General features: G+C 35.6%; 5 protein-coding genes across 5 annotated transcripts; all 5 read right to left on the bottom strand.

The window, feature by feature from the left end:
* Positions 1–1,236: 1,236 nt before the first annotated feature.
* Positions 1,237–2,385, bottom strand: LOC113522644 (uncharacterized oxidoreductase SSP0419-like). Its single transcript, XM_026908404.3, has one exon. It carries the CDS (start codon positions 2,020–2,022, stop codon positions 1,267–1,269), a length of 756 nt encoding a protein of 251 aa, XP_026764205.2. The 5' UTR covers positions 2,023–2,385; the 3' UTR covers positions 1,237–1,266.
* Positions 2,386–5,186: 2,801 nt separating this feature from the next.
* Positions 5,187–6,863, bottom strand: LOC113522635 (3-oxoacyl-[acyl-carrier-protein] reductase FabG-like). Its single transcript, XM_026908393.3, has one exon. The coding sequence runs from the start codon at positions 6,818–6,820 to the stop codon at positions 6,065–6,067; it is 756 nt and encodes a 251-aa protein (XP_026764194.2). The 5' UTR covers positions 6,821–6,863; the 3' UTR covers positions 5,187–6,064.
* A 6,338-nt stretch (positions 6,864–13,201) lies between these two features.
* LOC113513658 (uncharacterized oxidoreductase SSP0419-like) lies at positions 13,202–14,252 on the bottom strand. The gene has a single exon (XM_026897645.3). The coding sequence runs from the start codon at positions 14,070–14,072 to the stop codon at positions 13,251–13,253; it is 822 nt and encodes a 273-aa protein (XP_026753446.3). The 5' UTR covers positions 14,073–14,252; the 3' UTR covers positions 13,202–13,250.
* Positions 14,253–14,465: 213 nt separating this feature from the next.
* On the bottom strand, positions 14,466–15,307 carry LOC113513659 (3-oxoacyl-[acyl-carrier-protein] reductase FabG-like). Its single transcript, XM_026897647.3, has one exon. The coding sequence runs from the start codon at positions 15,258–15,260 to the stop codon at positions 14,484–14,486; it is 777 nt and encodes a 258-aa protein (XP_026753448.2). The 5' UTR covers positions 15,261–15,307; the 3' UTR covers positions 14,466–14,483.
* Positions 15,308–19,090: 3,783 nt separating this feature from the next.
* Positions 19,091–20,007, bottom strand: LOC113516334 (uncharacterized oxidoreductase SSP0419-like). Its single transcript, XM_026900750.3, has one exon. The coding sequence runs from the start codon at positions 19,971–19,973 to the stop codon at positions 19,197–19,199; it is 777 nt and encodes a 258-aa protein (XP_026756551.2). The 5' UTR covers positions 19,974–20,007; the 3' UTR covers positions 19,091–19,196.
* Between the last annotated feature and the right edge of the window lie 3,346 nt (positions 20,008–23,353).

Here is a 23,353-nt window from a genome sequence, read left to right as displayed (position 1 = left end):
TGGAGTTATTATAAAAAAAAAAAAAACTATTTTTTTTTATAGAATTGCTGTCATGGGAATATTTCTTACAAAAAGTAGATTTAATTATATACATGCTGTTGGCTAAAGATGGCCTTTACAGCTTCACCGGGCGCGTGTAGACAACACAGTGTAAGGAGCTTAAAGTATATTTTACTTGAAGAAGTCTTAGGCTTAGGCAAGAACTTAGGCTACTAATACTTTTTACAGTGTTAACATTATTTGCTATATTAGTTACAGCCAAAGGTCGTTAACCTTGGACTGGAATTAATACCTACAGCAAAAACTAACAAGTGATAACGCTTCCTCATTCTACAAATTAAATTAATGTCCAGCTGATAGCGTGCTCGGGTAAAGTCAGTTTTAGTTTGTACTACAGCGTAGTCATATCATTTTTATAAAGCGTACAATCTGCGATTCGATTGTAAAATTTGGTTGTTTACAATACGTGGTTTTGCGATTAATGACGCACCATCTGATATTTATAAATGTTATTTCAATTAATGAGTTACACAACTTTGAGTTTAAAGAATAGAAGTTTAGAGAAAAGCTATTAATTCAGACAACTATTGTATAGGATTTTTTTTCTTTTTTATGCATCTTAGTAGTACGCATTACTAACAATCCCTTTCCTCCATTGAAACTGTTTAATAATATATCAATCACTAAACGCAAACTGTTAATTTAAATTTGTTTGTGTTTGTGATAGGTTAAGACCCGGCACTAGTATGCAGGTCAGTTGACCTATCTTGACGAATTCCATAAGAATTAGTCACGATGGTTTCCAGGAGCCGCGTGGAGGTTGACCTGATAAAGTACTCTATATTGGTAGCAATAAGATTGCTAGACACTAAAATTAATAATATATTTCGCTTAGAATCAGGCGTTGGGTCTGAAATGACCACTTTTGTAATAGGTGTGAACGACCAAAACAAATTATAATTGTATTAAAAATCAGACACGAACATTATAATAGTAGGTAAGATAGAAGGAAGGAGGGGAAGAGGAAGACCGAGAAATAGTTACATCAGGCAGATCAAGGAAGGAGTTGGTGTCGTGTCGTATCAAGAGGTGAAGAGACTGAAAATCGTAGTAAGTGGCAAGAGCTCCACCGATAAGAGCGCAGCTCTTAAATAGAGTAGATAGATAAAAATCAGAAGGAATTCTTGCGGAAAATCTTAAAAATAAATATAAATTAATTGTAAAATGAAAATAACATTACCATTTCGTTATTATTTATTATATATCTTAAGATACTCTTAAGAGACCTCCATTGTCACAAACGAAATCAGATCCTGTGATGCCCTTCGCTTTTTCACTTGCCAAATAAAGAATAATTTCACCAATTTCTTCGGGTTCAGAGCACCTCTGCAGTGGAAGACGGGACCCTAGAATGTCCCAGGATATCGCTGTTCCTGCATTGTCAAAGAAATCTGTCCTCACAGGGCCTGGACTAACGCTGTTCACTCGTACACCTGATGATGCCAATTCCAGAGCAGCGCCACGAGTGAAGTGATCTAAGCCAGCTTTAGAAATACTATACGGTAGAGCCAGCGCTGTGGTTGACATTTTTCCTGCAATGCTAGATATGTTCACAATATTGCCTTTAGTTTTCACAAGGTGAGGTGCAGCCACAGCGGTGAGGTGAACGACCGCACGCAGATTCACCGCCAAAGTACCATCGTACGATTTCAATATATCTCCATTCGAGATACTCCCAGAAACTGACAAGCCAGCGTTGTTTATAAGGACATCTATTTTGCCAAACCTATTGATGGTTTCGTCGACGATTCTCTTGACATCGTCATCATTTGTCATATCAGCCTTGACGAGGAGCGTCGTGCCACCATTTTGGGTGCATCGTTCGGCGATATTACTTAACCTGTTCTCATTTCTTCCAACTATGACAACATTGGCACCTTCTCTGGCGAACACTAAAGCTGCGGCCGCGCCAATGCCGGAACTTGCTCCTGTCACTATAACAACTTTGCCCGCAAAACTCATGATGCGTCCTATTATGTTTAATGATATTGAATAACTACCAAATATTCGGTTGCAAGAATATTTTATATTCAGTACATTTTTATTATAATGTACAGTTCAATACAGAAGTGTTTTATTATGTAGGCTGACCCTGACTCTTTTCGGCCCGCTGTTAAGTCTTTCTCCCTCTACGATAATATTAAAGGAAACTCTGGCGCGAGATAATTTCATTCTTTTGAAAACATTGGCGCGGATTTATTTATTTATTTCACACTTTATTGCACCAATATCAAGTAAATAAAAGATGAATCAGTGATAATGGTTCAGTGTACTCTGTTCATTGTGTATCCCAGATGAATTAATCCAGTTTTCTTTGTATCAGTCAAAGGTAGTATTAGAGTAAAGATATCTCGTCAGAAAACCTATTTATAAATAAAAATTAAATAATTTGTTATAGTTTTCATTATTTATAATTCCTCTAAGCATTTTAAGCATTCTATAAGCATCTAGCATCTACCATATAAGCATTAAGCAAGGCATAATTATTTTGTTAAATTTTTTCGAGCGAAATCTTTTATTAGTAACCAGTTTTTTTAAGCAATTGAAAAGAGGAAAATATGTTGACTGCCCATCTGATGGAATGTGGTAATCATCGCTATATATAATGAACATAAAAGAGTAAGTATACTTTGTCGCCCATGATACCCTTCATGCGTTGCCATGCCCTCTTGAATGGAAACGTATGACAGGTAAATAGCAGAGATAGGATCCAATACAAAAAAAAAATTGCTTTGTTTCTGACCTAAGGTATTTTTTTAATGGATGATAATAGATTGTAACCCCTCCTGCGCTAACGGGATACGCTGGCGGGGAATCAGTGAGTGATGATAGGTCAGGCTGAAAAGACAAGCCATTGTGAGGAATATACCTGGAATATAGCACAATGGTTTCTAGGGGGACCACATGGAGGTCGACCTGACAGGGTGTATTGTTGGCAATGGGTCAATTAGATCCCATTACTAACAATCCCTTTCCCCCCCAGTTAAATGTAATTAGGTATTAATAGGTATATTATATAAGCCATGTGCAAAGTAACACCGAAAAAGATGGCGTTGATATCGCTAACATAATATTTTTGTAGTCCGTTAAATTTTGTATGCGACTGTATGGATGATTCGAAAGTAGATATTATTCAAATCAGATTAAATGCCTTGATAATTTTTATCATTTATAATACGTTTTTTTTTATTGAATGATAACTGATGAATCTTTGCTATCGGCATAAGTAGGCGAGGCACCAGTGAGGGGTGATGAGTGAGGATGAGATCAGGTCAGTTAGCCCATCGTGATGAATTTAACAAGAATTGTTCACGATGGTTTCCAGGAGGAACCACGCGGAATTCAACTTAATAGGGCATATTGCTAGCAATGGGGTTGTCAAAGTCCATTGCTAGCAATCCCTTCCCCCCTCCCTTATCATACGTTTGTATGTATGATACATTTATACGGAAACTATAACAAAACAATTTGTGTCAAATAAATATGCTCACGATTACGATCCTTAATGGGGTAGTCTGAAGCATTTGTCCATATTTTGTCATGTCCATATTTCGTCGAGTGGCAATAGGCTGGTCACGTAGCTCGAAGAACCGACAACCGATGGGGAAGAAAGTTTCTTGAGTGGCGACCCCGTACGGGCAAACGCAGTGTAGGACGACTCACTACATGGAGTGACGATTTAAAATGCATAGCAGGAAGTCAGTAAATGCAGATGGCTCAGATCCGTTCCTTGTGGCAGTCTATGGGGGAGGCCTATGTCCAGCATTGGACAGATAAGGCTTGGAATGATAATGACAACATTTCATCGAGCATATCAGAATCTAAAATTATATATTATATTATATCTAAGATTATATATTATATTTATATCAGGGCGCGAGCTTGACGTCATCACTTAGATTGAATTGTTATCAGTATTTTCATTATCAAAGAGTTATCTATTTGGCAATTTAAACTGAAATACAGTTTTTGGTGTCGATCCGATTCGAACTTGACCATTACGATTTAAATCTTGAGGTATTTTTTTTAAATGGATGATAATGGGATGGTAACCCCGCCTGCGCTATCGGTATACGTTGACGGGGCACCAGTGAGGGATGATAGGTGAGGATGAACCAGGCCAGTTGGCCCTTCGTGACGGAATCTACTATAATTAACTACAATGGTTTCCAGGGGGAACCGCGTGGAGGTCGACCTGTGATGGTATATTGCTAGCAATGGGGCTGTTAGAACCCGTTACTAACAATCCCTTTCTCCCTGTCTCGGGGTACTGTAGTACTGCGGTATGGTGTTTTCACGTGTTTTTTATTACTTGTGTGATAGTTTTTAAGCGACTACCAATAAGAGCAGTTTCTTAATTCGTACCATCATCTCAGTCATTATCAGTCCACTGCTGAATACTCCTCCCACATTGACTTTTTTTAATGAATAATAATGAAATGATAACCCTATCCGACAGAGGGAGACTTTGTACAAAAGTCGATTGCTTGGGTACCTCTCTACCATTCGTGTTTCTACCGTGAAGCAGTTGTGTTTGCATGGCTGTGTTTCGGTTTGAAAGGTGCGATATGGCGTGAATTTACTAGGTACGGAGGAATAGCATCCGAGTCCTCAGGAATGACAACGCATGGAGGGTATCATGGGCGAAACAGTATACTCTGTTATGTCCATGGTACTGCTCATGTCTATAGGCGACGGTCACCACTTTCCATCAGGTGGGCCGTCAGCTTGTTCGGCATTTTTGGTACCATAAAGAATCTAAGAGTTATTAACTCTTTTTTTTTAATTCTAAAGATTTACAGATTAAATTGAGCAGCCCTGGATATTGGTGTTAAAACGTAGATAAAATAGACCAGTTCGTACTCGCTTGACCGAAACCTGTCAAGGATTTAAAAGTTTATAACAAACTCTTGTTTTATCTAGGACTCCTAAAGGTCTGTACTTATGACCTTGGTGGTACATCAGTTTAACATTCTGCCTCACTATCTGATAGTTGTACATTTGATTTCCATACAATATAAACATTTGTATGCATACTTTGTATTAGTCTAGGCTACTACGCTCAGACTAATACAAAGTATTAGATTTTTGCATATTTGTATTACATTTTTGCATGTTAACTGACGATAGATAGATAGATACTCTTTATTGTTTCCTCCAAAAGATTACAATAGTAAACTTATTACAAATATAAATAATTACAAGAAATAATCACAATGAGAAAACAATGGGCGACCTTATCGCTAAGAGCGATCTCTTCCAGGCAACCTTTGGACGATCATCTTCTTTATATTTATTATATGAAAAATTTTTTAAGTTACTCTTTTCGCAAACAATACTACTAATGCTAGCCGTATAAGGATATTATATGTTACTCAGCGAGTTATGCAGAGGGCAATACTCGAAGTTCCATCGCGTGATAGAATTTGGAACGTGGATATTCATAGAAGACTTAAAAAGATCGACATAGTTCCGAGAATCTGCAAACTGAAACGGTAATGGATCAGCTACATAGTTTGAGCAAGCGATAACTAATGAGGAAGAAAGGTTTATGAGTGGCGACTTCAGGCAGGTAAACATGGTGTGGAGTGAGCCTCCTGAGGACTAAGATTAACATTATTTCATAATGCAATTTCATAGTACTGATTATAATATACAATTTAAAATACATAAAGTAAAAATTTTACAATAAGTACACACATATGTTTTAAATAAAGCTATTGTTACCGCTGAACTGTTTTATTGCTGGAGACTACAAGTGTTTTTCTTTACTAATTTTATTATCTGCACGAAGTTCCACTAAATGCCGACAATCATGACAATTTATCGTCATTATATATGGGTAATCAATTTATGGAAGAGTACAATGTATTCTAATAACATCAATATCATCATTGCTTTGACTTTATCACTTTATTTGGAGTCAAAGTATTTTAATTAATAACAAACGATTAAAATATTTGGATACACTGATATATGATACAAATTCATCATGACACCGCATTTATGCTTTCAAAAGTCCACCATTATCACAAACGAAATCAGAACCCGTGATGCCCTTCGCCTTGTCACTTGCTAAATAAAGAATCATTTCGCCAATCTCTTCAGGTTCAGAATACCTTTTGAGTGCGACGCGAGAACCTAAAAATTCCCAGGATATGTTTGATAAGCCAGAGTTCTCTAAAATGTCCGTTCTCACAGGGCCTGGACTAATGCTGTTCACTCGCACACCTAATGATGCTAGCTCCAGAGCAGCGCCACGAGTGAAATGATCTAAACCAGCTTTAGAAGTGCAGTATGCTAGAGATAGCACTGGTGACGTCATCTTGCCTGCAATACTAGATATATTCACAATACTGCCTTTAGTTTTCACAAGGTGAGGTGCAACTAAAGTGGTAAGGTGAACGACCGCACGTAGATTCACTGCCATTGTTTTGTCGTACGATTCCAGTATATCTCCCTTCAAGATACTTCCAGTTAATGACAATCCAGCGTTGTTTACTAAGACGTCTATTTTCCTATATTTATTGATGGTTTCATCGACAATTCTCTTGACATCGTCGTCGTTTCCGACATCGGCTCTGACAACGAGCGGCGCGTGCCCGCCGCGGGCGCACTGCTCGGCGACATTTCGCAGCTTACTCTCATTTCTTCCAACCATCACCACGTGGGCTCCTTCTTTGGCGAACAGTTGTGCAGTGGCAGCTCCAATACCGGAACTGGCCCCCGTCACCAAAACGATTTTGTTTGAAAAACTCATGATACGTCTTATTATCTTTAAAAACTTTATATAACTAAGAAATATTATGTGAAATAAATTTATTTATGCCATTTATCAGTATTTGTGCTATTGTGTACAGTTAAATACAAAAGTGTTAATTCTTAACAAGTAGATAATATTCCAAATGAAGGAATTTGTTTCTATAATTTTTTGTGTGTTAATCAAATATTACACAGATTCGCAAAATGTCACTGATTGCCTTTTTTCTGGATCTTTTTAATGCTTTCCGCTTAGTTTCATATAATATGCTTTAGAGAAAGATGGTAGACATTTTGGCAGGCTAGAATTTAGTTATAAAACTACGTAATTCTGAGTGCGATGGTGGTAAACACTAGCATCGTGCCCTCCGATGTGGCAAACATTGAAATGAAATTATATTTATTTGCTGTGAACGTGGAACATAATGGAATGGAATAAAAGTAAATAAGTAAATTGCACATTTAGCATTTTTATACATAATTCATAATAAATCTTATGTATTATTTAGTATTTATTAATTCATCAACGGTTCAGCATGTTTCTAAAATTTTATACATTGCAATAGGTGCATTAATTAATTAATAATTCGACAATGTCAATAACATATTACGTCCATTTAATATTTAAAATAATCCATAATGGAATAAAAACATTTATTAGTCAGCCATTTGAATTATTTGCCCCTAAAACCATTTTAAACAACGATCAGTAACCGTATTAGGTAGTTTGTTATAAATTTTTAAGCACTATGAATAACTGTAATACGCGTGTTTTCATTTTTAGTAAAACAAGTTTTTCAGGACGTCTTACAGAAAACGTTATATATGTCGTTGTTTTTTTTTTATAAACAGGTATGAATGTACTTTTGCAAACAGACCGCACTCGAATATGTACATTAATTGGATTGTTAATAGTTTCAGCTGTCGATACAGTAATGCACAAGGTGTCATTGGCTGTTTATTATATATGTCACGAAACAACTGTTTGAGATATGAAATGCTTTATTGGTATCTACTAAATTACTCCACAGTAGTATTCCATATTCAAAATTCGATGCAACATGTCCGTGATAATTTTTGAATTGATATCATTTTTAAATTATATCAATTTAAATTTAGAAATTTTGACTACAATTTAACCTTGGGTTGTCATTGAGTCTAACAATGGGGGGGGGGGAGGGATTGTTAGTAATGGGAAGGTTAGTTCTCATTGCTGTTAATATACTCTATTAGGTCGATCTCCATGCAGTTCCACCTGGAAACTGTCGTGACTAATATATGATTGAATTCATGATGGGCTAATTGATTTGCCTCTTCATCCCTACTAATCATCCCTCACTGGTGCCCTGCCAGTGTATACTGAAAACGCGAGCAGGGTTACCATGTACAAAAGTCGATTGCTTGGGTACCTCTGTCCTATTCGTGTTTCTACCGTGAAGCAGTTGTGTTTGCATGGCTGTGTTTCGGTTGGAAGCGTGGGATATGGCGTGAATTTACTGGGTACGGAGGAATAACAACTGAGTCCTCAGGAATGGCAACGCATGGGGGGGGGGTATCATGGGCGAAACAGTATACTCTGTTATGTCCATGGTACTGCTCATGTCTATAGGCGACGGTTACCACTTTCCATCAGGTGGACCGTCAGCTTGTTTGCCATTCTAAGTTGTATAAAGAAAAAAAAAATACTTTTAATATTATCTTTTAGACTATTGACTTTTCTATGTAACTGTCTGGTTGACGCATATATTTATACGTGATAAACAAATGATATAATAACTCCAGTTATCAACAAGTGGTCAGTTTTGGTAAAATTCGGACTCTTGTAAAATTGTGTTTTTCATAAACATTTAAAATGGCCATTACTTTGTCTGTATACACTATGTGTTAAGTGGGTTATATGCTAAGTGGTTGACATAATACTGTCTTATTACTAGTCGTATAAAATCGTTTTCAAAGGTAATTGTTGGTCATAGTACACCTTGGAATTTATGTCATGTCATCGTCGTGAGATCAGGTGCAATTGTAACTATAGTGAAGACTTCAATTTGTATAAATTTAAAATTGTTCAAATAAATCAGGAATGTATAGAGGAAGACAGAGTCACAGTTGAGCTTCTGAAAGAAATGGAAAGAAAGAAATAGTACATTACTGCAGCGGCCAGCAATTGAGGCATTGATGGACGAGTCCATCAATGCACAACCATGCACAAACATCATACACAACCGGGGTACCAGTGAAGGATGATAAGTGAGGACAAAGCAGGTCAGTTAGTCCATCGTGACGAATTCAACAAGAATTGTTCACGATGATTTCCAGGGGGAACCACGTGGAGGTTGACCTAATAGGGCCTATTGCTAGCAATGGGGCTGTTAAACTCCATTGCTAACAATCCCTTTCCCCCCTCTAGTGGGGAGTCGTACTACACGTACGTTTTGAAGTACAGGTACGATCTAAGGTAAGGTGGGGTGACGACCTCAAATGCATTGCAGGGAGTCAGTGGATGCAGGTGGCTTAGGACCGTTCTTTATGGCAGTCTATGGGGAAGGCTTATGTCCAGCAGTGGACGGATAATGGCTGGGATGATGATGAAAAAAACGTAAACAGAAAATTCTTTGTCGTCTTTTTTTATACAACTTAGAATGGCAAACAAGCTGACGGCCCACCTGATGGAAAGTGGTAACCGTCGCCTATAGACATGAGCAGTACCATGTACATAACAGAGTATACTGTTTCGCCCATGATACCCCCCATGCGTTGCCATTCTTGAGGACTCAGGTGCTATTCCTCTGTACCCAGTAAATCCACGCCATATCTCACCCTTCACACCGAAACACAGCCATGCAAACACAACTGCTTCACGGTTGAAACACGTATGGGACAGAGGTATCCAAGCAATCGACTTTTGTACAGTGTCCCTCTGGTGTAGAGTATCTTGCGAAGAGTTTTATTACAAGTATGTAAAAAAAGCAACTTCATGTCTAAACATACGTAAAAAAAAAATATAAATAAACAAAATAATTCTTATCAACTAACCAGTGATATGGACTTCTGTTAACTAATATTTTGTAGTCCCTAGAGAAACACCTTTAACATTTGAAGACAAATAAACATTTTTTTTATTATTAATATTTAGGTAGGTATACAGTACAAATTATTAGATAAGACACAGACATAGGGATTTGAGACACTTATCAACATAATTATGTGACATATTTTTTTTTTATTATTGTCTGGGTTATTATTTTAAAAGTATGCCTTACTTAACTAATCTTTACCAATACGACTAGCTGATGCCCGCGACTTTGTCGTCGTCGTATTTGTTATTCCTTCGATTATTGTTTTTAACCTGCTTATTGTAGTAAACTCGATGAAGTAATTGAAATATGAATACCAAATATATATTTGTTTTTTAATTATGATTAGGGAGTCAGTTTATGCAGGTGGCTCAGGACTGTTCCTTATGTCACTACTTCACCTTACGGGGAAGGCCTATGTCCAGCAGTGGACGGATAATGGCTGAAATGATGATGATGATGATTTCAATTACGTATTTTAATAACAAATAAATAAAATACTGTCCAGTCCTGTCATTATTTTAGTTAGATAGATAGATAGATAACCTTTATTACCAGTATTAAAAAAATAAAAAATTAAAACAAAAAAAAGAAAAAAATAACAATTAATGTTGCTGGTAATAGGAGCCGCCTCAGCTGTCGCTATATATGTACAGCTCCAGCGAGATGTACCTATATAGCGCTGATTTTCAGGCGGCCCCTTAATTTTAAAGTATATAACACCGAACATGGCCATAGCTTGGTAGGAGGGGAGGTTGGCATTGAGGAGCAATGCCATACCTTAAAATAAAAGGCCCTAAGAAAATCAGACAAAATTTGTCTTTTTCGAAGTTACTTAAATATGGCTTTTGCCCTACCAAAAAGTTCTTTTGCCCTACCTTAAACTTGGATCTAGCTACGGCCCTGACTTTGAGTTTATGGTTTACATTAAATAAACTAAATGGACATTTGTCCGAAATGAATGTCCTGTCTAAATTACTTCCTACATTTTTTAAGTATACAAACTGCTACGTGTTGAATGAAATTGTATAACATATTATGTTAATAATGACAGGTTGAAGCAGAAAAACATGTTTTGTCCAGTAGAGCAAATCACCACCAACCAGAGCAAGTACCACAAAGAGTACACACTGAGTTATGGCCTCATTGTGATACTGCACCACATATATTTATAGTATAACATATTTAGCTGTAATTTTTTTTTAATATAAATTATTTTGTGTGTGTGTGTATGTGTGTAATTGGAGTTTACAAATAATCGTTTGTTTATTGAAACTATCGAGACATAGCGCAATGATTTTTTAATCGCGCTTACTAAATATAGATACTGATAAAGGAAAAATTTGCAGTCTTTTTTAATAAATGATAATAAAATAGTAACCCCGTCTGAGCTATCGGTATAAACTGTCGGGGCATCAGTGAGGAACAATAGATCCTCACCGGTACTAACAGGTAGTTTTTTTTAATGGGTGATAATGGAATAGTAACCCCATCCGCGCTATTGGTATACACCGGCGGGGCACCAGTGAGGGATGATAGATGAGGACGAAGTAGGTCAGTTAGCCCATCGTGACGAATTCAACAATAATTGTTCACGATGGTTTCCAGGGGGAACCACGCGGAGGTCGACCTGATAGGGCATATTGCTAGCAATGTCGAACTCCATTGCTAACAATCCCTTTGCCCTCACTAACAGGTAGTTAGGTCAGTTGGCCCATCGCGATGGGCCAACTTTATAATTATATAACAAAATTAAGTCAAATTCATCGCGATGAATTGAAGACTTATGTCCAGCAGTGGGCGAATAATGGCTGAAATGATGATGATGATGATGTTGATGATGACATAAAATAATCACTTTGGTTGTATTAATAGTATTATATTGCACAGTTCCGTTCACTTACACGTTCCGAACACGACTGCCTTTTCCAAAAGGGTGTCGCCATTTTTATTTTCATTGATACTACCACCGAGTCGTTGAGTGACTAGTACTTATTTTATATATCCAATAATTATTAATAAAATAAATTGTTAATATTTAAAAAGGTATATAAAATTATTAAATATAAATTGCAAGCGTTTTTGAGTAGTCTTTTTTTATGACTCTACCGTAATTCAACATTTGACTGTGTCATAGTGACTAACAACAATTAACAGGAAAAAAAATTAAGATAAAAAATGTCACGTCACGTTCTGTATAACAAATACTTTGATTATTTAAAAAAATACATATGAAAGACTAGTTGCATGCTACGGCGTTACCGCGTGAAATAGTGTAAATAAATTTATTTACAAATATATATATGAAATACTGCCGTGTAGGTAGGTAATATTAATCACGAAAAAGTATTCCAATTTGGACATATTTTCTCATATCTTTTATTCGCGTATGGGGTCAGCTAAGCTGTTGCATGTTGATTCCAATGATCTTCAGTTCTTTCCCCTGCCTTATACCATCATTTTAGAGATCCTATGTGTACAATTTTGACATAAATGTAGTGTAGTTTCATATCTTTTACTATCATCACTACCATAGGCTACATATAAAGAACTCCCTATACTGAATACAAATCGACCATGGGAGTCAGTTTCCGTGTGGTCCCGGCATAGAATAGGCCACCCCTTTCTTTCCCGTGAGTGTCGTAATAGGCAATTAAGGGAGCTTATAGTGGAGGAATAGGTAGCAGCGTTCCTCTTAAAACATCATCAGAAGTCATTTTGCTGTTGCTAACCCGCCTGTCAAGTATGGCAAGTATTGGCAAACCGCCCCTTATGGGCGAAGCTATGTTAAACAGTGGAGAGTTACAGTTAACATATACGTTTATTATATATATATATATATATATATATATATATATATATATATATATATATATATATATATATATATATATATATATATATATATATATATATATATACGTTTATTACTCTTTCACTCAAAAACTACTGACCGAGTTTGAATAAAGTTTGGTACACGCATGGGTTTTTTTTAAGGTTTGCGGTACAGTGTTTAAGGCATCCCGTTCTCGCTATTGGATACGGGTGACGGAATGCCTGACCTTACATGGTGGGCGGAATTCAGACGCAATATTTGAGGAAGGGAGCATTAGAAAATTAACTGAACAGCCGGATACTGCAAGAAAAGAGTTTGTGATTGGCCTCCGAACTGGCGAACTCTGCTGTCCACCGGTCCCCATTTCGAGGGACGGCCGATCACCGGCCGTAAGAGTGGATGGGTTATGTCCTTACTTAGCACACAGGATACGTTACAAACTTTGATGTGTGGTATAAAAAAATAACAAATCTATATATGTAAGTATATTTATTGGAGAATAAAATAACAGAATAAAATTATTAAGCGGGTATATATTGCAAGAGACCTCCGTTATCAGAAACGAAATCGGATCCCGTGATGCCTTTTGCCTTATCACTTGCTAAATATAGAATTAATTCAGCAATCTCTTCGGGTTCGGAGCATCTCTTAAGAGGAAAAGCATTACTCATAATATCCCAGGTTACCTCTGACATGCCTGTATTCTCTATAAAATCTGTTTTTACTGGGCCCGGACTGATGCCGTTCACTCTTACACCTGAAGATGCCAACTCCAGAGCAGCACCACGAGTGAAATGGTCCAATGCGGCTTTAGAAACACTATACGGTAAATATTCTGCCTTCAGCACCATCTTTCCCGCTATACTAGATATGTTCACAATATTACCTTTAGTTTTAACAAGGTAAGGTGCAGCTAAAGCGGTAAGGTGAACGACCGCACGCAGATTCACTGCCATGGTTTCGTCGTATGCTTTTAATATATTCCCGCTTAGAACACCACCGTAAATAGCCATTCCAGCGTTATTAACCAAGACGTCAATCTTTCCAAACTTATTGACAGTTTCATCGACAATTCTCTTGATATCGTCATCATTAGCAAGATCGGCCCTGATGACGAGCGGCGCTTGTCCGCCGCGGGCGCACTGCTCGGCGACCTTGGTCAACTTGCTCTGGTTCCTGCCGACCATCACCACGCGGGCGCCTTCTGTGGCGAACAGTACTGCAGCAGCCGCGCCGATGCCAGAACTGGCGCCAGTCACTATAACTACTTTATTTGCAAAACTCATGATACGTCTACTTATCTCCAATGGTAGTAACAAGTAACGATAATTAGAAATGTGCATGTATTTATATTAAAATGTGTACATAGAAACACAAAAGTGTTTTAAATAAAATTATGTTGATTTATCGATGCTTTTTACAAATCTGTCCTGGTAATCAAGTCTAGGTATAAGATTATTTTTATCTCGACTCAAAAATATTCAAGTTATATAATTAAATTTGATTTTACGATTAAATTTGTTGTTTTTTTGTAGAATTATAATCATACATCATACTTATATCAATGATAATATTGAAGGATAAGTCTTATTAGTCTACATTTTAAACAAAACTAAAATTATAATAATTGTTATTAGTTGTTTGATGAATTTATTTTTATCCATTTAATATATTCGAAAAGGTATCCATTTTCGAATATAAGCATTTGACTATAGTTGCTAGATCAAGGAAACAACTTTACAAATGTAATGTTTTTATTGCGGCACATTAAATTGTAAAAGACTGCCATTATCAGAAACAAAATCCGATCCAGTGATGCCTTTTGCCTTATCGCTTGCTAAATATAGTATAATTTCAGCAATTTCTTCAGGTTCAGAGCATCTCTTAAGTGGAACATATGTACCCACATTATCCCAGGAGACTCCTGATAAGCCTGCATTTTCCAAGAAATCTGTTCTGACTGGACCTGGACTAACTGCATTCACTCTTACACCTGAAGCTGCTAACTCTAAAGCAGCACCACGAGTGAAATGATCTAACGCAGCTTTAGAAACACTATAAGATATATTATTCTTCGTTTTTGGTGTCATTTTTCCTACTATACTAGATATGTTCACAATATTGCCTTTAGTTTTGACAAGGTGAGGGGCAACTAAAGTGGTAAGATGAACAACTGCACGCATGTTCACTGCCATTGTTTCATCGTATGCTTTTAATATATTCCCACCTTTTTTCATGATACCACTGTAAACACCCATTCCAGCGTTGTTAACCAAGACGTCAATCTTTCCAAACTTATTGATAGTTTCATCGACAATTCTCTTGACATCGTCATCATTAGCGACATCAGCCCTGATGACGAGCGGCGCATGTCCGCCGCGGGCGCACTGCTCGACGACCTTGCTCAGCTTGCTCTCATTTCTGCCCACCATCACCACGCGAGCGCCTTCTTTAGCAAACAGTACCGCAGTAGCAGCTCCAATGCCGGAACTCGCGCCAGTCACTATGACCACTTTGTTGTTAAAACTCATGGTACGTTTACTTATCTTGAAAAATATTTAACCACTGACAATAATCTAGCAATACGGAGATATTTATATCAAATATGAGTATATAAGAATACAAAAGTGTTTTACGTACATGTTGATACTGTGAACTACTGTACAATGTAATTAATGGAAAGTCCATAATATTATTTGACGTTAGTCAATCATTTTTATATTTTGTTATATATTACACAAGTATTATTAATATTAGCGTAAGAGGCGACTAAGGAAATGTAATGGTCAAAGAATGGGCAGCAGCATCCCTCTTGAAACATCACCAATAGTCAAACTGCGGATACCAACTAACCTACCAAGCGTGGCAGCTACTGGCAAAATCCCCTCAATGGTAAATCGCCATATGGCCCCGTTTCCTATGCCAGTTTATGGGGGAGGTCTACGTTCAGCGGTGAATAGATAACGGCTGATATGATGATGATGACGATGATTATTTTAATTGTAAGTTACTAGTCCTCACGACCACACTAGAACCTGTACTGGAACTAAAGGCTACAAAAAAGTAATATTGGTTTTGGACCATGATTATTTTTATAAGACTTACTTAATTACAGTAAATTAATATACTTGGGGATATATATATATATATATATATATATATATATATATATATATATATATATATATATATATATATATATATATATATATATATATATATATATATATATATATATATATATATATATACAATATATATATATATACAACTTAGAATAGCAAACAAGCTGACGGCCCACCTGATGGAAAGTGGTAACCGTCGCCTATAGACATGTGCAGTACCGTGGACAAAACAGAGTATATTGTTTCTCCCATGATACCCCCCATGCGTTCCATTCCTGAGGACTCAGGTGTTATTCCTCTGTACCCTGTAAATTCACTGCCATATTCCACCCTTTCGAACTGATACACAGCCATGCAAACACAACTGCTTCACGGTTGAAACACGAATAGGACAGAGGTACCCAAGCAAATGACTTTTGTACAAAGTCTCCCTCTAGTAAAAAAAAAATTATAACCACTATGTACCCATTTCTGGAATAGTGCATATGGATAGAACTTTTTACTGTTCCACTATTGTCAGTGTTCTTTGCTATAAATTGATATAAAGTTATATAATATCGTTTTAACTGAACTGGAAATCAGTGTAAACAAATAAGAAATATCCTTGTCATCATGATGACACTGTTTTATCTACTGATGATTGATTATAATGATAAATACTATATGTAACTGCTAAATTACAAAGTTGCTGTCTTTAATTCTAAAAATACGTTTACAACTATAACCTGTATTGTGGTAGTTAGATGTATTTATTACTTGATGCCAATATTGTGAATGCAACATGCGAATACATTTTAAATAATGATACTATAAATGTTATTTACTTAGGTATTCTTCAGGCAGATTTACTTGCAGTATTTTATTACGTAAATAAGCATTGAAGCTGACTACAATTAGTGGAATAATGAAATGACTTCATAATTATAGTTTATTTATTCAGGAAAACTGTATTTTAATATTCCCCCATTATCAAAAACAAAATCAGATCCTGTGACGCCTTTTGCCTTGTCACTCGCCAAATATAGAATAAGTTCAGCAATTTCTTCCGATTCCGAGCATCTTTTAAGTGGAAACAGGATACCCAAATTGTCCCAGGACACGTCCGTCACACCTGCATTCTCTAAAATATCTGTTTTTACTGGACCCGGACTAACGCCATTCAGTGGTGGTTACTATGAGGGTTATTATGGGTGAAACAGTATACTCTGTTATGGCCATGGTACTGCTCATGTCTATAGGCGACGGTCACCACTTTCTATCAGGTGGGCCGTCAGCTTATTTGCCATTCTAAGTTTATAAAAAAAAAATCCTTGCTGTGATGTATAAAAAAATCTCACCTGGACCAAAACTCCTCTGAAACAGCACCATTTAGGTTTTAGCTTTGGAGTTAGTCGATGAATTTACTCCCAAAGTTTTTAGTGACGGCTAGGTTCAAACCTAGATCCTTGTGGTTTATATATCAGGGTAACATACCACTCAGCAACTATGTTCTATTACCGTTTCTATAGTTCCTAAGAGATTATAATATCCGCTAACTCTGGGTTGTTTTTTTTATACCATTGAGGTGGCAAACAAGCATACGGCACATCCAATGGTAAGCGGTTACCGTAGCCTATGAACGCCTGCAATAGCAGAGGTATTACGCGCGCGTTGCCAACCCTAAAGAAACCTCTTCACCCCCCTTTTGAAGAACCCTATGCTGTAGTTTACAGTAGTTGCAGTTCCACAGCAAAATGTTTTTATTGTACGTAGCTATAATTCTATTACTGTAATTGTATTTTTTGTTTATTATGGATTTATGTTTCTAAATTGAATAAATAAAATATAAATATTGCTCCTGTAGGTAATTGTAAAGATATATAGTATCTTACAACTCTTCCTTTCCCGTCGGTGTCGTAAAAGGCGACTAAGGGAAGCGAGGGATGGGCAGTAGCGTCTCTCTTAAAACATCACCGAAATTTAATTGCGGTTGCCAACCTGCTAAGCATGCAAATACTGGCAAAAACCCCCTTACGGGGGAAGTCTATGTTCAGCAGTGGACATGATGATGATGATGATAGTATCTTACGAGTATAAGAGTTGTTTGTAAATGGTTAATTATTACCTTAGTTTATAAGTAATAAGATTCCCTTTGTGGCACAATATTTTTTATACCACATTATGCTTATAGTCACCACATATTATTTACTATATAATATAATACATTGTTGTTTTATTTACAAAATGTTATTATTTGTTAATATAAATAAATAATAGCTTAAAATAAAATAGTTATATGATTTTAATTTGTTTATTGTGAAACATTACAGTATAAACCGATTGTTGCATAATATTTTTTTTTACATTTATTGTAGTCACTATATGTTATTTATTAAATTGCATTTTATTTATTTAAAAATATTAGTATATGTTAATGTAAATAAGCACTTTATTACAGTTAAATTATTGGATGAATAAAATAATTTAATAATTTTAATTTGTTTATTGTAAAACATTACAGTGTAACCCAATTGTTGCACAATATTTTTTTTTTACATTTATTGTAGTCACTACATGTTATTTATGAAATTGTTGTTTTATTTATTTAAAAATATTAGTATATGTTAATGTAAATAAGCACATTATTACAGTTACATTATTTGATGAATAAAACAGTTCAATCATTATAATTAGTTTATTGGGAATAATTACATTGTAATTAATTGTAATCTGATTGTTGCACAACATTGTTTCTTACATTTATTCTAGTCACAACATATTACTTACTAAATAATATACTATATTGTTTTTTATGAATTTAGACAACATTAGGATATGGTAATATAAATAAAGCACTTTGTTATAATTAAATTATTGAATGAATAAAATTGTTTTACAATTTTAATTTATTTATTGTGAAATATTACATTGTAACCCAATTTTTCCTGCGGTGTTAGCCTTTTCTTGTATGATGTGTTATGATTTATTCGTCTAGTTGTCTCTTACAATTACATCCTGTGTATTAGGGAAGTGGTGACTTATTTTGTTGATAGCACAATTCAGGCGTAAGTCAGACAAGATATAATTAATAAGATATTAAAATTATAAATGCGAAAGTTTGTAACAATGAATGGATGATTGTTACTTCTTCATGCAAAACTACTGAATGCATTTGAATGAAATGTTGTACATGGGCAGGCTATATTTTAACTTTGCTGTGGGATATAGATTGTATTAAATTAAATTGAAACAAAAAGTCACAGTAAATGTTATTTATTGAATTAATTACTGTAATAAGTGCTTAGAAAACCCTAATATACAAGCACCCGTTAATAATTACATGAATATATACATAATTTTAGTTTACTTTGGTTGCAATTTGAATTGTAACAGGCCACCATTGTCGGAAACAAAATCGGATCCCGTGATACCTTTTGCCTTGTCACTTGCCAAATATAGAATTAATTCAGCAATCTCTTCAGGTTGAGAACACCTATTAAGTGGCACGGAGGCACCCATGGTGTCAAATGATAGTCCTAACTTGCCGACTTCATTATTGTCGAAAAAATCTGTCACCACCGGTCCTGGACTGATTCCGTTCACTCTTACACCTGAAGATGCCAACTCCAGAGCAGCACCACGAGTGAAATGATCCAATGCGGCTTTCGAAATATTATAAGGTATAAATGTTTCAAAAGGCGGCATCTTTCCCGCTATACTGGATATGTTTACAATATTACCTTTAGTTTTAACAAGGTGAGGTGCAGCTAAAGCGGTAAGGTGAACGACCGCACGTAGATTCACTGCCATGGTTTCGTCGTATGCTTTTAATATATCACCACTTAAAATACTGCTAAATACACTTAATCCAGCGTTGTTGACCAAGACGTCAATCTTTCCAAACTTATTGATAGTTTCATCGACAATTCTCTTGACATCGTTATCATTAGCGACATCAGCTCTGATGACGAGCGGTGCTTGTCCGCCGCGGGCGCACTGTTCGGCGACCTTGCTCAGCTTGCTCTGGTTCCTGCCCACCATTACCACGCGGGCGCCTTCTCTGGCGAACAGCACCGCAGCGGCCGCGCCGATGCCAGAACTGGCGCCAGTCACTATAACCACTTTGTCTGCGAAGCTCATGATTGTTCAGGTTGTATTGAATAACTGGCAATTATTTGATTACACCGCTATATTTATACCATGATGCGTAATTGCGTCGTTAAGTATAGTCAAATGCAAAAGTTTTTGTTTTTTTACTATTGCAGCGTGAAATTATTTTATTTTTACCTGTATTTATACTTGTTCATTCGCCTTTCAATGTTTAATTTGATATCTTAACTGCATAAATGGTATTACATTCGTGGATTATAAGTATTTAATGGCAAAATTCTTGTCGGAGTTCTTGTCTGTCTTCTCACTTTACTGGGGATCTCTTTACTTCATGTGCCATTAATCTGCTAATGTAAGTATGCGTTTGTCATGAGGAGGTTGGGGCCAATCGCCCCAATACCAGTGATATATTCATTGGGTTGATTTCGCGTTTGTTCCCTTTTGGAAACCATTGTGTTTAATTTTAATGAATTCATTCTCATCTATCATCATTCAAAGGTACCGATAACGCATGCGGGGTTACCATTCTATTTTTATTTAATTAAAGAACTATATTTTAGTATTTCTTTTCCTGTCTTTCTTTCATATTTCTTTCATTAATAGTGTTCATAAGTTCATCGTGTCATATGAAGTATCCTAACAGTATCTGCACTATTTTGTTTTAAGGCACCTGTTTATAAATATGCTGGTTCTTTTTATTTATGTCCTTATTAATTATAAATGAAAATACTGTCCGTTGACGTGATGTATTATATTTTTGTTACAATTCATTTATTATTCATTTTTTCTATAAAAAAACTATAATTGTCATTATATAGAAGGGTTCATTTTGAACAACACCCAATGTTCTTACATATAAAACAACGAAACACTTTTGTATGCATCTGTATAGGAGTCGAACATTACAATGATTGGACAATATTACACAAACGTATTTGTTGTAAAAAAAAATCAAAAAGAATAATTTTATCGGTAGATAAACGATTTTGGATTGTTCAGGCTATTTGTCGCTGATTTACCTTCAGTCTGATAGATTAAAACAGAAATGGAATACAAATTTATTTATTTCAATGTTATTTTTGTTTCTTAACATTTGCATGCACTTAATATGGGCCGATGAATGTGGAGGAAGCGAAAGAGGTTTGTTTAAATCGAAGCATTTGGCGTTCCATTGTTTCTGCCTACCCTACAGGCGTGACAGATATCTATGTATGTATGTAATATGGGCCTAGTTGCCTGAATCAAATAAATATTCTTTCTTATAAACTTTTAGAGTGACTTGCATGCATTCTTTTGGGATTTTATTTTGTCATACAAACAATAAATGTCTATTTTTTTTATTTATACTTCTACTAATGTTATAAAGAGGAAAGATTTGATGATTTATTTGTAATGAATGAACTGAATTGAATCTGTTTTAAAAATTCTTTCATGAACGTTGGAAAGTTGTTTTTCATCTGAAAGAGCGAGTAGATAGAAAGATAAATTAGTAGTTACTTTGTGTTAGCTTTTCCATACGTATCGTAAGAGGTAATTAAGGGAACGTAATGGTCAAAGAATTAACAGCAGCGCCCTCTTAAAACATCACCGAAAGCCTAATTGCGGTTGCAAAATCCAAACTCTGAAGTTGAAATCCGATCGAAGGGATCCTCGGGGATTTCGAATTGTGTTATCTGTCATTGTTACTTATGTTATCTATTTCAGTCGTGAACTGCTGATAACAACTTATATTATCAGTGGACAGTTAATCATTGATAAGATGATGACGATGATTAGCTTCAATTTGGCTTATTTTTGATCGGGTTACAACATTATATTTTTTGTAGTTATCTATATTTAAAGATATATTTAAAGAAGTAATATGCAACTTGTTATATTCACCGATATCGTATTTCTCTGTAGGTTCAAGTTTGTTTGTGATTGCAATGGAAAGTTAAATAAAGAGATTTTTTTTTAATAGATTGTTTTTTTTAATTTTTTTATTTTAATGGTCACGTTTTTATTACATTGGAAAATTACAGTTTTTAGCGGAACTATAGACAAGTGACATAGACAGCAGAGTCGTAGTGTTGCAATCACGATAGTCGTAATAAAAAAATATCTGTTGCTATTCCAACAATAGGTGAAAGAATAGTTAAAATCGGTTGAGTAGTTTTTGAGTTTATCCATTAAAAACAAACAATCAAATCTTTCCTCTTCATAATATTAAACAGACTGAAAAACAGTCGATTACGAGTATGTAGTTTCCGATGTTTCGACTACATATGTTATTATTTTAGGTATATATGTATAAGGTGTTACCAAATTATCTGCATTCCCTGCTACAGAGCATAGTATTAGATATATATATTACGTTAAAAAAAGAATTTCATGTCAAAGTACGAGTAGTATGCAATTATTAAAAAAAAGAAAGATAAAATACTTAAATTTCTTCAATGCTTGTAAAACGTCCTCATAACTATACTTTTCTCTATCACATTGTGCTCGCGCTGACTCCGTCAGTATTAGCGTAACGTTGCAACAGCGTGTCACAAAGCAAACATCAGCTGTTTACTAAAACCACTGATATTCTGTTATTAAAAATCGTAATTTACTTACCAATGTGAATTTATTTAGTCACTTAAAAAGGCGATGACCTCCTCATTACACTTCAAGCAGGCTTTGGACTGTCAAATTATTGTAACATCTTTACGCGCCTGTTTATTTAGTTACCTTAAAAAAATACGACTATTTCAGCTATTTATTTATTAAAAAAGAGGTGGTGGTAACTGCAGTGTATTACAATAACTTGGCGTGTTTAAAAGTTATATTTATACCAATGGAATTATAACTGGCCAGCGGACCATGACTGGCAAACTTGTTACCTCACCCCCTCTATCTCGAACTGTTTGTTTCTCAAATTTTATTAAAAATGGTACAGTGTATAAAACGATGCTTACGACTAGTGGTACCCTACCACTAGCACATTTACAATGAGCATTTAGCGTACGTTTTGGGCGCTGCGCGGCGAGCGATTTGCGAATATTCGCCGATTATTTCGATTCGCGGCTTTTATATGGCCGCGCTCCCTTTACCCCTCATATAAATATCAGCCAGGGAGCAGCGCGGCGTCATTATAGAGGTGGAATCCGTACAGTGCACATTGCAAAGTTTTTCTGTCTATTTATATAAATCTGTTGTATGCCTATGGTTTATTACGTCTATAAACACTATTTAGCAATCTATTATCAGCTATTACCCAATTATGACCTAATTTCGAATAAAAACTATATTACTCTTTTATATGAAATTTATTCTATCAGAGTGTTATTTTCTGAGTTGTTTACTATCCTATTAATACAGAAATCACTATAAAACTCTTTCTATTATCCTCCCTACCTATTTCTATTAAATTTAGGGTATTAATAAAA

Source organism: Galleria mellonella, unplaced genomic scaffold (genome assembly GCF_026898425.1).
Source record: "Galleria mellonella isolate WM207_F2 unplaced genomic scaffold, CSIRO_AGI_GalMel_v1 utg312, whole genome shotgun sequence".
Taxonomy (NCBI): Eukaryota; Metazoa; Arthropoda; class Insecta; order Lepidoptera; family Pyralidae; genus Galleria; species Galleria mellonella.
The sequence above is the reverse complement of the archived record's forward strand: the minus strand, read 5'-3'. Positions and strand labels throughout refer to the sequence as shown.